Source organism: Urocitellus parryii, chromosome 12, assembly GCF_045843805.1.
Source record: "Urocitellus parryii isolate mUroPar1 chromosome 12, mUroPar1.hap1, whole genome shotgun sequence".
NCBI lineage: Eukaryota > Metazoa > Chordata > Mammalia > Rodentia > Sciuridae > Urocitellus > Urocitellus parryii.
The window spans coordinates 80,706,248-80,720,421 of NC_135542.1; the positions used below are offsets into that span (position 1 = coordinate 80,706,248).

The 14,174-nt window shown below is 35.3% G+C and overlaps 1 protein-coding gene across 1 annotated transcript in view; it reads left to right on the top strand.

The window, feature by feature from the left end:
• Positions 1 to 259: 259 nt before the first annotated feature.
• The window catches only part of Papolg (poly(A) polymerase gamma), a 35,368-nt gene continuing 21,453 nt past the window's right edge, over positions 260 to 14,174 (top strand). Inside the window, exons 1-7 of the mRNA XM_026387226.2 lie at positions 260 to 483; positions 4,024 to 4,185; positions 5,555 to 5,621; positions 9,230 to 9,311; positions 10,261 to 10,370; positions 11,240 to 11,293; positions 13,323 to 13,434. Coding sequence (XP_026243011.1) covers positions 467 to 483; positions 4,024 to 4,185; positions 5,555 to 5,621; positions 9,230 to 9,311; positions 10,261 to 10,370; positions 11,240 to 11,293; positions 13,323 to 13,434 — 604 coding nt within the window. The 5' untranslated portion in view covers positions 260 to 466. The remainder of the gene's footprint in view (positions 484 to 4,023; positions 4,186 to 5,554; positions 5,622 to 9,229; positions 9,312 to 10,260; positions 10,371 to 11,239; positions 11,294 to 13,322; positions 13,435 to 14,174) is intronic.

A 14,174-nucleotide genomic window follows, 5' to 3' on the forward strand; every position in this document is an offset into this window, starting at 1 on the left:
TGCTTTCAATGGAGAAACAAGAAAAACATATTTCCAAATTACATTCCAAGAGGTGTGATTGGATTGACAGCCCCATGGACAAAGGAGAGGATCAAAAGCTTTTTTCCCTGTCTGCGTTCCGAGTGAAGGCGCTCACCGCCCCCGTGGGCGGGGCCAACGCAGCCCGAAGGCAGAGCGGGCGTGGTTGAGGGCGGGCCCGGGAACCAAGGGGGCGGGGCTGCAGAGGACGAGAGGCAGTCTGGGAAGCGGCGCCATATTGGCGTCGTCCGCGCTGTATTGTCATAAATAGAGCCGGTTTTGTGGTGTTTTCACTACTCGTTTGGATGCCTCGGCCGTAGTAAGTGGGGAAGTGAGAGAGCGAACGAGCTGCAAGTGACTGCAGGAAAGTAGATACAGGGAGAAGGGAGCGACAAGAACAGGACTCCAGAGCGAAAGACACTCGCTGAAGAGGGAGACGCAGGAAGCGATGAAAGAGATGTCTGCGTAAGTGGTGGGGGGCGGCGGTTGAGGGCGAGGTGGGGAGAGGTGAGCTGAGGTGGTCACCCCGGGGCTTCGTTTCCCTTCCCTGACCCTAGTACTCTGCCCGCACCTTGCCTCAGTGATCTCCTTTCCCGTTCCCAGCCAGTCCGCAGTGGCACCTCCCCTATACCCGGTGGCTTACCTACCCACCTCTGCCTGGACTCGGAGACTCAGGAGTCCCTGTCTACCCCCACGGTCCCGCCTCTGAGGACGCCCCCCAGACACTGATGAGGAGGGAGAGAAGTGCTTGTGTCCGTGGGGAGAAATTGTCGGTCACTCTCCTGTCCTCAGTACTGTCTGAGCCCGTCTGCTTCTGTCTGCATTGGCGCAAATACCATCCCCCTGCCTCCCCCTCCTCCCTGCCGGAGTGGCTGTCTTCAGGTCTTCAGGGGTGAATGACCTATTCCAGCCCAGGGGTTTCTGTTTGATAAAGGCAGAGGCCTTTTCGCCACTGACGCCCCCTCCTCGGGCCTCCCCACCTACCCACAATATCTACCGGTCTGTATCTCCTGCTCTCACTTTGATAAGTCAGAAACAGTTTCTTTGCTTGCCAAGATTTTGTTAGAGCTTCTTTCGGTTTATTGGGAAATAATTTAAATATTCATATAAAAAAATGCAGAGAATAGCTGAAACACCGGCTTGTGCCACCACCCATTTCTCCCAAAGAATAACACGCCCGTGTGTGTGTGTGTGTGTGTGTGTGTGTGTGTGTGTGTGGTGTGTGGTGTGTGTGTGTCTGCATTTATTTATTTAAAAGAAGTCAGACGTTCCAGATACATCTGAAGGATTCTTATTCCCCCTTCTCTGGTCCCATTCACGTTCCTCTTCAGAGATCCCCACAGTTCTGAATTGGATGTTTATTGTTGATGCATCTTTTTATGCTTTATATACGTTTGTGTCTATAATAGCTGTCGTTGTTTTACTTATTTTTAAACTTTATAACTTAGTGTCACACTTGTCATTCTGCAGCTTGTTTCTTTAGAGCAACATGGTACCTCTCAGCTGTCCATGTTAATAGTTTCAGTTTTAATTAATTTACATTAACTAATGTGTTGTATTCCATCGTGGGGATACGGCCAAATTTAGTCCTTTTCCTCTTAGTGACTGTTTAGGATATTTTAAGTTTTTAATGTTACAGTGTGGCAGGGAGCATTCTTTTACATGTCTTCTTGTCCACTTGTACTAGATTTTCTCTATGGTTTTTGCCTATAAGTGAAATTGATGGATTGAAGGGAATGTGCACTATGCTGTTTACAACCCCCACCCCTTCCTGTTTAGATGAGGGAGGTTCAAAACCCTAGAATTGAGATTTTTATGATCAGTAGGGATCTCAATAGCCAACATTTTGAGAATATAGATAAGAAATTGAGACCTGGGACTATAGTGTCAGAAGTAGTTATGGAAGAGAAAATAGAATGGTGGAAAAAGGTTTTGGAGTTCAGATTCTGGCTCTTTTTCTCTCTGAACCTCAGGTACTTTTCTGGAAAATAGCACTTATTCAAGACCTGCCTCTTGGTTATTGAGATTAATTGAATGGTAATATTTAATCAGTCTGTCCCATGTCTATCATATTCATGTAAGCAAACACAAACAATACCAGAACACCTCTGTAGCTCACTGAAGATAAAAAGCCAAATTTTTAAAAGGAAATACAACTTGAGCAAGGTGCAGTAGTGCATACCTATAATCCTAGCAACTCAGGAGGCTGAGGCAGGAGGATCTCAAGTTCAGATATACCCTTAGCAATTTAGCAAGGCCCTAAGCAACTTGGTGAGAGTCTGTTTCAAAATAAAAAGGCCTGGAAATGTAGCTCACTGGTTAAGCACTTCTGGGTTCAATCCCTGTTGCCCCCCCCAAAAAAAATATATGTGTGTATATGTGTGTGTACACACACACACATATACACACATAAATATATATATGAAATAACTAATAAACATTTACAAAATCAATGTTGAAGAAAATTAAACTGGTATATTTCTTGGAGTTTCTTGGTATGTTTCTTCTATTTGATTCTTCCCTCCCTCCCTGTGAAATCTGTAGCTAAAGAACATGCCTTATTTTATAGATTTAATAATAGTGGTGATAAGCCAATGTTTTGACTAGTTAATAATTATGTTGCATTTTTGTGATTTTAAATTTTATTTATTTATTTATTTTTTTGTAGTGGGTATTGAACTCGAGTGCCCACTGACCCACATCCCCAGTCCTATTTTGTATTTTATTTAGAGACAGGTCTCACTGAGTTGCTTAGTGCCTCGCCATTGCTGATGGCTGGCTTTGAACTCACCATCCTCTTGCCTCAGCCTCCCTAGCTGCTGGGCTTACAGGCATGTGCCTGGCTGTGATTTTAAAATTTTGACACAGTAATTGTACATATTTATGGGGTACAGTATGATACTTCAATTCATGTATATGATATATAATGATCAGAGTAGGGCAATTACATGCTTTACCTTACACATTTGTTGGAAACATTCAAATTCACCACTATTTTGAAATGTGCAATAAATTGTTGTCAATCACAGTTGTCCTACTGTGCTATTCATTTTCCTATTCAACTGCAACCTGTACCCATTAACATGCCTCTCAGGATTCTTCTGTGTCTTATTTTTATAAGACTATTTTATTCAAGTTAAAAGACTGCTTTTTATTTTGAGATTATATTCTTACTATTACTTGGTATTGATGTCCCTTAGTGAAAGCATGGTGAAGATGGATGGTAAGGTTAGTTGGTTAGTGTGTGTGTGTGCTTTTGCTTTATTTTCACAGCAAAATAAGATGTTATAACCTTATTGGGTCCAAAATTTATTTTGAAGTCATTGGTCCATGTAAACCCCAAATCTCAGAAATCTATTGTACCTTATTCAAGAATGTAATTTCCTGATGGCTAGGGTCTGTGGAAGATCACTTGTATCCAGTAAAAAAGGTTTGACATTTAGTGTAAAGAATTGGGTAATTATTCAGTGTGAAATATTATTAGTGCCAATCCAAAATAAAGAGTTAAGAGTAACAAATGTTAGGATTATAAACTCTGATTCAAACAAAGGGTGTTGAATTTCCCAAGGAGAAATCTAATTGTGATTTCATTTAAAAGCCAGATTATTTCAACAAGGACTTTCTGATGGTAAGTTTTTGTTTCTTTCTTAGAAGGAAAAGCCCAATGGTTTTTACCAAGAAAGTTCTTTCTTTCAAGCATTTGCATTTCAAAGATTCTAGAAAGTAGATGGTACTTGACTTTTAGTGTACTGGGTGTAGTAGAGGTAGCCTTGGCACAGATCTCATTTAGGTTTTTTGCATTCAAAGTAAGTGGTGTTATGCCAACACATGCTGCTTTTGGCTTGAAAAGTCCCCATTTTTCCTTTAAAAAAGTGCCTGCCCAAACTGTTAGTACTAAATTAATTTCTAAGGTAGCTCAGTTAACATGAGTGGATTGAGAGGGTGAATGCATCAGTATGATATGATACTTTAAATTTTTTCTACTGTTTCCTTTTTCTTCAATAGAAACACCATGCTGGACAGCCAGCGTCAACAAAAGCATTATGGAATTACCTCTCCAATTAGTTTGGCATGTCCTAAAGAAATTGATCATATTTATACACAGAAATTAATTGATGCCATGAAGCCATTTGGAGTATTTGAAGATGAGGAAGAACTGAACCACAGGTATGTCATTGAAAACTGTAAAATATTTTATTGTATCTTATTTAATCATTAATTCAAAAACATATATTGAATGCCCACTATATCCCTACCTAGAGATACAGAAATGACAAAAAGAAAATTTTTGGCCCATCCTACAGCTTACATTTTAGGTGAAGTTTAGAAGAGACTAACAGTCAAATAAGTAAGATAAATACAGTATTACACATAAGTGCTACTGAGAAAGATAAAGCTGGGAATAGAGGTTTTCAGAGAAGGCCTCATTGAGAAAATGACATTTAGAGGAAAATGTGAATATGGGTGAGAAGGTGGATAGTAGAGGGAAAAACATTCTGGATAGAAAGCCTGAGGTGAGAGTGTACCTGGTAGGTTTGAGTAGTACATAGTAAGTTCAAATCTGCTGACTATCTGAAGCAGAGCAAGTAAGCAGGGAAATTTTAGCTTTAAGAAAGTGAGGTGGGAAGGGACTTGGACTTTGGACCTTGTAATGCATTTTCAAGGTTTTGGTTTATTCTGAATGAAACGTAAAGCTATTAGGGCTTTGAGGAGAAGATTAACATGATCTGACTAATGTTTTAATACAGTCACTCTGGCTGCTATATTGGGAATAGGGGTGCAAGGGCAGAAGCAGAGAGATTATTTAAAAGGCCATTATAATAACCCCAGGAGGAAATTATGGTACTTCGAACTAGAGGATGGCAGTGGAGGTGATAAATAGTAGAATTTGGGATACATTGTTAAGGTAGGGTTATTTAATGACTGTGAAATATGAGAAAGACAATGCCAAGGTTTTCAGTCTCAGCATCTTGAAGGATGGAGGAAAAGCAAATTCATTCTCTCATGTTATCTTTTATATCCCAAACCTTCTTTTATTTTTTAATGTTGATTTATTTGTGGCATTGACTGTAAATTTGTTTTAATAATACCAAACTGCTCTTATTAAATAATATACTTCACAAAAATTAGCCAATAATTAATTTGCCCATTTTAATTACTCAAAGACTTATTACTGGCAGTGAGCAAATGCTAGCCTCTAGTACCACATTGAATTTATCTAATTATTACACAATAAAGCAAAGAAAATTGACAATTCTGTTGGCCTCTGCAACTCACAGAAGATAACTTTGTGATTTTTACTAGATTTTTTTCAATTTTGAAAATAGTTCAGAGACCAAAATACTATCATCACATTTATCATTTCTTTGACACTTTTAGGGATCTAAGAATGCCAAAAATGTGCTGTATATCAACAGATGTGATAGTATTAGCATATATACAATGTGCTTTTACTCAAACACCAACACAGAGATACTGTCTATATGTTTATTTTTTTAATATTTTTTTAAAGTTTTAATGTTACTTTTTATTATAGGTTGGTTGTTCTTGGTAAATTGAATAATTTAGTAAAAGAATGGATATCTGATGTCAGTGAGAGTAAGGTAAGATTCTATACTACATGGAATTCTTTGTTTCATTATGTCCTGGTCTTTTGTCCTAGTAGTAAGATGCAAAAGTTGAGAATTATCTGAAACACATTATAACTTAGCTCTGTGGTATACAGGGGATAAATTAGTCTAGATAATTTAATTTCTAAGTAGGTGAGGTTTTACCCCAGAGGTGGCAAATTATAGCTGCAAGTTCACATAAATTTTTTTTTTGGATCCATATGTAGTAGGCCAAAATTTAAATATGAGGAGATTTTATTTAAAAAACTAGATTTCAGACTTATTATGAAACATCAGATCTAGCAACACTGGGCCTGCTTTTGTACTCAGCAGAAAGGCTTGAATGGGACTGGGTTCCTGCCCTCTAGTACTCAGTACTTCCTGCTCCCACTATTTCCTGTTATTTCTGACAAGGCAAGTGCCATTCATCAAATTCTGTATTTCTCATGTGGGAGTTCCTTATTTGCATACCTGCTTGGCCTCTAAGACATAGGAATTTGTAAACACAAATTTATAATTATGCAAGTAGCTTAACTGTTTTTCCTCTGAATTATATATTTTTCTTTTTTAGAATATTTTGAATATAATTGAATTTTCATTATTGTCTCATAATCACTGTGAATATTATTTTAATGGCTGGATTACAATTAAATGGGGCATGTTCAACTGGGAGTTAACTATTTTAGTTAGCAGGTAGCATTTCATCACTAAAAAAATTGTTAAGACAGACTATGAAAAAAGAACATTTAGTTAGTTTGCAATTTTGGAAGTTTGAGTCCAAAATTAGGCGACCCTTTTGCTTTGGACCTTTGATGAGGATAGTGAATGGCAGTAGTAAGAGTTTATGTCAGAACCAGTAGCACATCCCCACCCAGGAAATAGAACCAGTGGAGTTTCACAGTTCCTTTTGTACTTAGTTATGAATTACTGCCTTACCTCTTAAAAGTCCACACCACCTCCCAATACTGTCACCCTAGAGACCAGTCCTTTAACATATAAACCTTTGGAGGACAAGTGGTCTGCTCACATTCAGACCACTTGTCCTTCATCAGGTAACTCAAACTATTGTATTATAAACTTGGTTTGTTTTTTAAATAATAATTCCATCTCTTCCCATAGTAGCAGTTGAAAGTTCATGTCTGCCAACTGGTATCTATAAAGACCCTTTATGCCCCTTAGTCTGCATGGGTTTAGAAATTAGATAAACATATCCTACAATTATTTCTTTTACAACTTTTATTACTTATTTCTATACCTATGATAAATATGTAGATTTGATTCTTATAAACAATGACTCAAGTAAGGTTAGGATTCTCCTAAGACTTTAGTCATTGAGTTTAACAGTCTTTATGCTATTTGCTATTTACTATTTACTCTTGCTGCCAAAAGGCAATCTGGCTCATTTCTAAGCTCTCAGCAAGGTTATCAACAGTGGAGTGATATGTCAGATTCTGAGCATGTGTAATCCTTGTTACTAGTAATCAGAAAGGAAGTTTTGACATTTTTCACTGAGTAGATAAGGTCATCTGCTATGTCAATTGTAATTCTTTGTTTTATGCATATTTTAGTTTGGAAAATAACTGAAGGATTTGTGTTAGAAACTCTAAATGGTCTAGAACACCAATTCTGATTATTTCAGCTAAATGATTATGTTTTAGAACATTTTACCGGACTGGTGTTGTGGCTCAGCAGTAGAGCACTCACCCAGCATGTGTGAGGCCCTGGGTTTGATCCTTAGTACCACATAAAAATAAATAAAATAAAGGTATATAAAAAAAATATTTTACTTATGATTCAGTGTATTGCTTTCTCACAAATCATGCAAGGTTTTTAAATTTCAAAGTAGAAAGGTAAACTAAAAGATTTTTCAATGTTTGGCTTATCTTTTGATTCATGTTAATTATTAACAAATTTACCAACTCCTTTCTAGCTATAAAATTGTGATACTCTTGAAACATTAATATTCATTAAACAGAAGAAGTAACAAGCATATTCTTCTATACAGATAGTTCTATTCAGGTTAATGAACAGATGTAATTTGTACTAGGTATTATAGGAAAATACAGAGAAGTAATAGATACAATTCTCACCTTTTAAATATGGTTGGAGAGGAGACATTTATGGGTCAATAAGTGTAGTATAAAGATTTTAATAGTGGAGGAGCACAGAGGAAAAAGAGCTTGTTACCTGAATAAGAATAGTCAGGGAAGTCTTTACAGAAGAGGTAGAACTTGAAATGAATTGTGAAAAAAGTATTAAAGGTACTCAAAGAGGCATGCATTTGAGGCAGGTGCAATGGCAAATGCAGTGGAAAGGAGATTGGGTTATGGAGTAACATCAGAAAGGAAGTTCCATAAGAGCACAGTGTGAAGATTTATTTTTTAGTTCTTGGTGGACACAACATCTTTCTTGGTATGTGGTGCTGAGGATTGAATCCAGGCCGCACGCATGCCAGACGAGCGCGCTACTGCCTGAGCCACATTCCCAGCCCCAGGCTCAAGAATCTTTACCTCAGTAGTCCAGGAAGATTGCACTGTAAAGTTTTGAGCAGAAGTAGTATGTAATGGAATAATTTAGGAACACGAGTCAGTGAATTTTGTACAACATAGAATAAGAGAAAAGAAAGACTAAGGGCAAGATTATATAGCTTAGGATAACTATTAAATAGCCTGAAGTTAGGGGAAGAGTAGTTGATTAGAATGGTAGCAACAAATTTAAGAGATATGAACTAAGAATTAGCCAAAAAGAATAATAATGATTAGTTTAGGCAGTATGGATAATAAGAAGTAGCTTGCTTTTTTTTTTTTTTTTTTGTAGTTGGACACAATACCTTTATTTTATTTATTTATTTTTATGTGGTACTGAAAATCGAACCCAGGACCTCACACGTGCTAGGCGAGTGCTCTACCGCTGAGCCAAAACCCCAGCTCCAAAGTAGCTTTTTAATTATGGTACAATCATAGAAATATTAATTGAAGTTATTAGATTAGCTCTCATGAATATATCATATTAAGAATGACCTCACTTTCCTGAGAAAGCTTGCAGAAATAGAGTCAAGAAATTAAACATACTTTAAGGGGAAATGGGATAGGCTGAGAATATCATGTTGTAAATAGCTGAAAGCTTATTAATTTGTAGTTAAGAGTTCCCTGGTGACTGTTAAAAGTGATCAAGCCAAAAGACAGGGATATGGAAAAGTCAGGTAGAGTCAAGTGATGAAAAAAAGTTTATATTTAAGAGAGAGATGTATGTCATGAGCTTTGTAATGTTTTGAACAACCCATAAAAAAAAAAAAAAAGAGAGAGATGTAGAGATGTGGGGCATGTGTAGTAGACATAAATGTTTTGTCCTCCCTCTGGGAATACCCTCTTTGTTTCATGTCAAAACCAAAAGACCCCTGAAGTGCTTTAACAAATCCCATTTTACCAAGGCTGTCAAATGTACTGTGTAACATATGCTGAATAAAATGTAGTAAGCATTTAGACACTTAAAAATTTTTTTTTATTTGTTCTTTTAAGCTTTACATGACAGTAGAATGTAAAGATGTTTTTTGTACAAAATAACTTGAACTATTGAATGTCTTTTGTGTGATTTTATTTTAGAATCTCCCACCTTCTGTTGTGGCTACAGTTGGTGGTAAAATTTTCACATTTGGATCCTATAGGCTTGGAGTACACACTAAAGGTAACTGGTTTTGGTTATATTCTAGTGATAAGAACTTTGAGTACATGCTTATTTGTTCATAGAAAATATAAAAGCAAAAAATTCCCACTATCACTACTCAGAACTAATCTTTATTTATTTATATATTTATACATATAAATAAATATATATATATATAAATAGTGGAATGCATTATAATTCTTATTACACATATAGAGCACAATTTTTCATATCTATAGTTATATACATAGTATATTCACACCAATTCGTGTCTTCATACCTGTACTTTGGATAATAATGATCATCACATTCCACCATCATTAATAACCCCATGTTCCCTCCTTTCCCCTTCAACTCCTCTGCCCTATCTAGTGTTCCTCTATTCCTCCCATGCTCCCGCTCCCTATCCTACTATGAATCAGCCTCCATATATAACAGAAAACATTTGGCATTTGGTTTTTTGGGATTGGCTAACTTCACTTACCATTATCTTCTCTAACTCCATCCATTTACCTGCAAATACCATGATTTTATTCTCTTTTATTGCTGAGTAATATTCCATTGTGTATATGTGCCGCATTTTTTTTTATCCATTCATCTACTGAAAGGCATCTAGGTTAGTTCCACAGTTCAGCTATTGTGAATTGTGCTGCTATAAACATTGATGTGGCTGTGTCCCTGTAGTATGCTGTTTTTAAATCCTTTGGGTATAGGCTGAGGAGAGGGATAGCTGGGTCAAATGGTGGTTCCATTCCCAATTTTCCAAGAAATCTCCATACCACTTTCCAGATTGGTTGCACCAATTTGCAGTCCCACCAGCACTGTAAGAGTGTACCTTTTTCTCCACATCTTTTCAACTAACATTTTTCTTATACACACCTTCCATACTTTGTTCTGTACATATGTTTGCATGAACTTTAATGAAAATGCATAGTATGCTTTTCTTCATAAGAAATACTTTGATTTGTAGGAGCTGACATCGATGCACTTTGTGTAGCTCCAAGACATGTAGAAAGATCTGATTTTTTTCAGTCTTTTTTTGAAAAATTGAAACATCAAGATGGCATTAGAAATTTAAGAGTAAGTATCTTTTCGCATTTGATATTTTGAAATTAGTAACCTAGTTATCCTAGGTCTTAGGATTATTGAAATGCCTCATAAGAAGTTGCTGTTTTGTTAAACTAACACATAAAGAGTAAGAACACAGGCTTTAAAATTATACAAACCTGGGTTTTCAACTGGAATACCACTTTTAGCTCTTAGACCTTAGTTGTTACCTACTCTCTCTGAGCCTATATTTTATATTTTTATTTATTTATTTATTTATTTATTTATTTTATATTTTATCTTTATTTTAAAGATATGGTGATAACATTTTTATAAGATTTTTTTACGGATTGGTGAGATAAGTTATATAAACCATTTACTGTAGTATCTCATAAATGGTTGATACATAATCAAATTGTGTGTGCTATTGAGTGAAGGTTCAGTTAGTAACTATATATCTAACTATTCATTCAACAAATAAAATTTTAATAGCAATAATTTGCAGTTACTGGCCTTATTCCTAAAATATAATTTTTTATTGGTCAAGAATTTTGATTATTTTAAAATTTCTAACACTAGTGCTGTTTCTAAATAATCACTTTTCACTTTAGACACAAGAAACAGTAAGTATCCAAATGACAACATTTCTGCTTTCCAGTTTCCGACAAATATTTTAGGAGGATAATAAATTTAATATTTATTATCATAGGCATTTTGTTTATCTTAAGTAACACAGGTCACAAAGTAGAAGTCCTTAACCTGAATATAAGATGAAGAACATTTTTTATTTTTTCTGTTGAGTTAAAATACAAATTGGAAACAAAGAGATTTATGTTACCAGCACTTAGGAAGTATAAAGAGAAGATTAACCTGTGTGTTATAATTGTTTTCCTCTTTTGTAGGCTGTAGAAGACGCTTTTGTACCTGTTATAAAATTTGAATTTGATGGTATTGAAGTAAGTGTTTATATTCTTCTGACTTGATAAATGAACTGATTAACCAATAAGATTTTTTGTTGGGGAAAAAAAAAGATTTTGTTTGTTTTGTTTTATAATCCCTCAGTGCAGGAGAATGATACCCAGGGGTGCTATATTATTGAGCTTCATGCCTATCCCTTTTATTTTTTATTTTGAGACAGAATCTCATTAAGTTGTATAGGCTGACCTCAAACTTATGATTCTCCTACCTCAGCTTCCCAAGTAGCTAGTATTAGAGGCATGTGCCTCATCTAATGTAGGCACGTATCTTAAAAGAATTAAATAGTAATCTTTAAATAGCCCCTCACCTTCCTTTTTTATTTCTATTGGCTTCTCACCATGGAAAATAAACAAACCTCCCTCTCTACCCCCATGGTTTTTAGATATATCTTTCTTTTTCTCATAATTTAAAATAATTGTATTATTATAATTTTAGTTGGAGCAGTATTCTGTGTTTACATTATTATGATCTTACAAGCATATTCAGAGCTGAGCACTAAACATCCTCGATTACCATTCTTTGCTGTGTGATATTTTATTTTCTTAGATGTAAATAATTGTTTGGGGTTTTGTCATTTTGGAAAAAAACTGAGTCTATTCACCTGTTCCAATCTAAGCTGATTGTTTTTTGTGAATAGTGTACAGCTGTCATCCTGGCATCTTCCTTTGCCAATATCTTGTAATTTCCTTTTGCTTCTCTCTAGAATTTTCTTCTTTCTGTTTACTCTCGTTTTTAATGGAGCTCATCCACTAACTTACTGAAAAACTGTATTGTTCAATATCTTGCATGTTTAAAAAATGCATTCATGGGGCTGGGGATGTGGCTCAAGCTGTAGCGCGCTCACTTGGCATGCACGGGGCGCTGGATTCGATCCTCAGCACCACATAAAAATAAAATAAAGATGTTGTGTCCACCGAAAACTAAAAAAAAAAAAAAAAACATTCATTCCATTCTTATACTAAATTGATAATTTGGTTGGTTATAGCATTCTAGGTAGGAGATGATTTTTCTCAGAATTTTGAAGGCCTTTCTTTATTGTCTTCTAGCTTTCATACTGCATTGAAACATGTGTTGCCATTTTGATTCCTTGTTCTTTGTATATGCCAAGTTTATCTTTTGGAAGTTTGGGGGTTTTTTGCTTTTGTTTCCATAGTTGTAAAATTCATGGTGATGTACTTGGGCTAGTGTCATTTCAGCCAGTGTTCTAGGCAGTCAGTCATTCTCTTTCAATTTGGAAGTTTCATCCTTTAGTTTTTGGAACTTTATTGAATTCTATGGTATTTCCTGCCTTTGTCCGCTTTCCATCCCCCACCCTCACCCCCACCCCACCCCCCGCCAAATTTTTATTTTGGGTCTCCAGAACAGCCTGCTTTAATCACATCATTTTAATTTTGTTCTGTTTTTTTTTTTTGGGGGGGGGTTAATCTTTCAAACTTGCTTTTTTTCATTTGTACCGTCCTATTTTTAATTTCTAGAAATAATTTTATTTTCTAAATGTTCCTTTTTATTTATGATGTGCTTATGTCTGTCCTTAGTTCCTGAATGTATTTTCTATCTGTTTTGCTAGGTCTACTGGAACTGTTATCACTTGTTCATCTGCTTTCTAGCTTTCATAGTTCTTGCTGTCTCTTTCTCTTTGTCCTAGTGGATTATGCCTTTAAATTCAAATTAACCAAACAAAATTTATCTGATATTTTAGTTGGGTTTCAAGAAGGAGTGAATGTAAATGTGTGTTGGATCTTCCATCTTTATTTAGAAATCCACTCAAAAGATTTTTTTTTAAAAACACTTGGCATATATGTTAAAAGTCACAATATTTGCCAAAACCAGAAATTTTAATTATTGTAAAACTTCACTCACATGAGATTACCTGCATACATCCTTGAGGTTTTGATAGAATTTAACAATTAATAATTAGAACTTTTTACATTTTGATGTGGGATGGGGGAGGATGAGCTGGAAGAAGAAAAAGTAATATTTTTTTCTTTTTTTTGCCTCTTTCCAAAGATTGATCTAGTCTTTGCAAGACTGGCAATACAAACCATATCAGATAATTTAGATCTAAGAGACGACTCTCGCCTGAGAAGCCTTGATATAAGGTGTATTCGCAGCTTAAATGGTAAGCTTCTAAAAAGAAATCTCAGATACTACTTGAAAACAGACAAGTAGAGCTCTTTTTGTAGAAATATTCATGGCCTTTTTAGGGATTGGACTAACTCTGTTATTTATAAGTTAAGTTGGATGGGGGTGTAGCTCAGTGGTAAAGCACATGCTTAGCATGTGAAAGACCCTGGGCTCAATCCCCAGCATATACACACATGCAAAGATGCTGTAATTTTCTTTGTGTAGATAATATATAGATACCATGACCATCCTGTAAACCACAAATTTAATTTGAAAGGTTGTTTATGTTTTTAGTTATAGTTCACAAACTTATTGGTCTCAGGACCATTAAATCTTAAGATTTATTGAAAACTACAAAGTGCTTTTGTTTTTTTGAATTATATAAGTCAGTATTTACCATATTAGAAATAAAATCAAAATTTAAAAATAATTATTAGTTCATTTAGAAACAACAGTAATAAATCCATTATAAGTTAATGTAAATAAATTTTATGTATAAAGAATGACTTAAATTTTTCAAATCTCTTTACTCTTTGACTTAACAAAAGTCAGCTAAATTATTCTATCTTCTTCTATAGTCAACTTCTTAAAATATTTTGTTTTTGTTAAAATATAAGAAGAAAATCTTGCCTTTCACTATAAAGTTGAGAAGGGGGAATGTTTTAATAACCTTTTCAGATAATTGCAATTATTCTTATTTGATAGTACACCAAAACTTGACCAGTGACAGTTTTT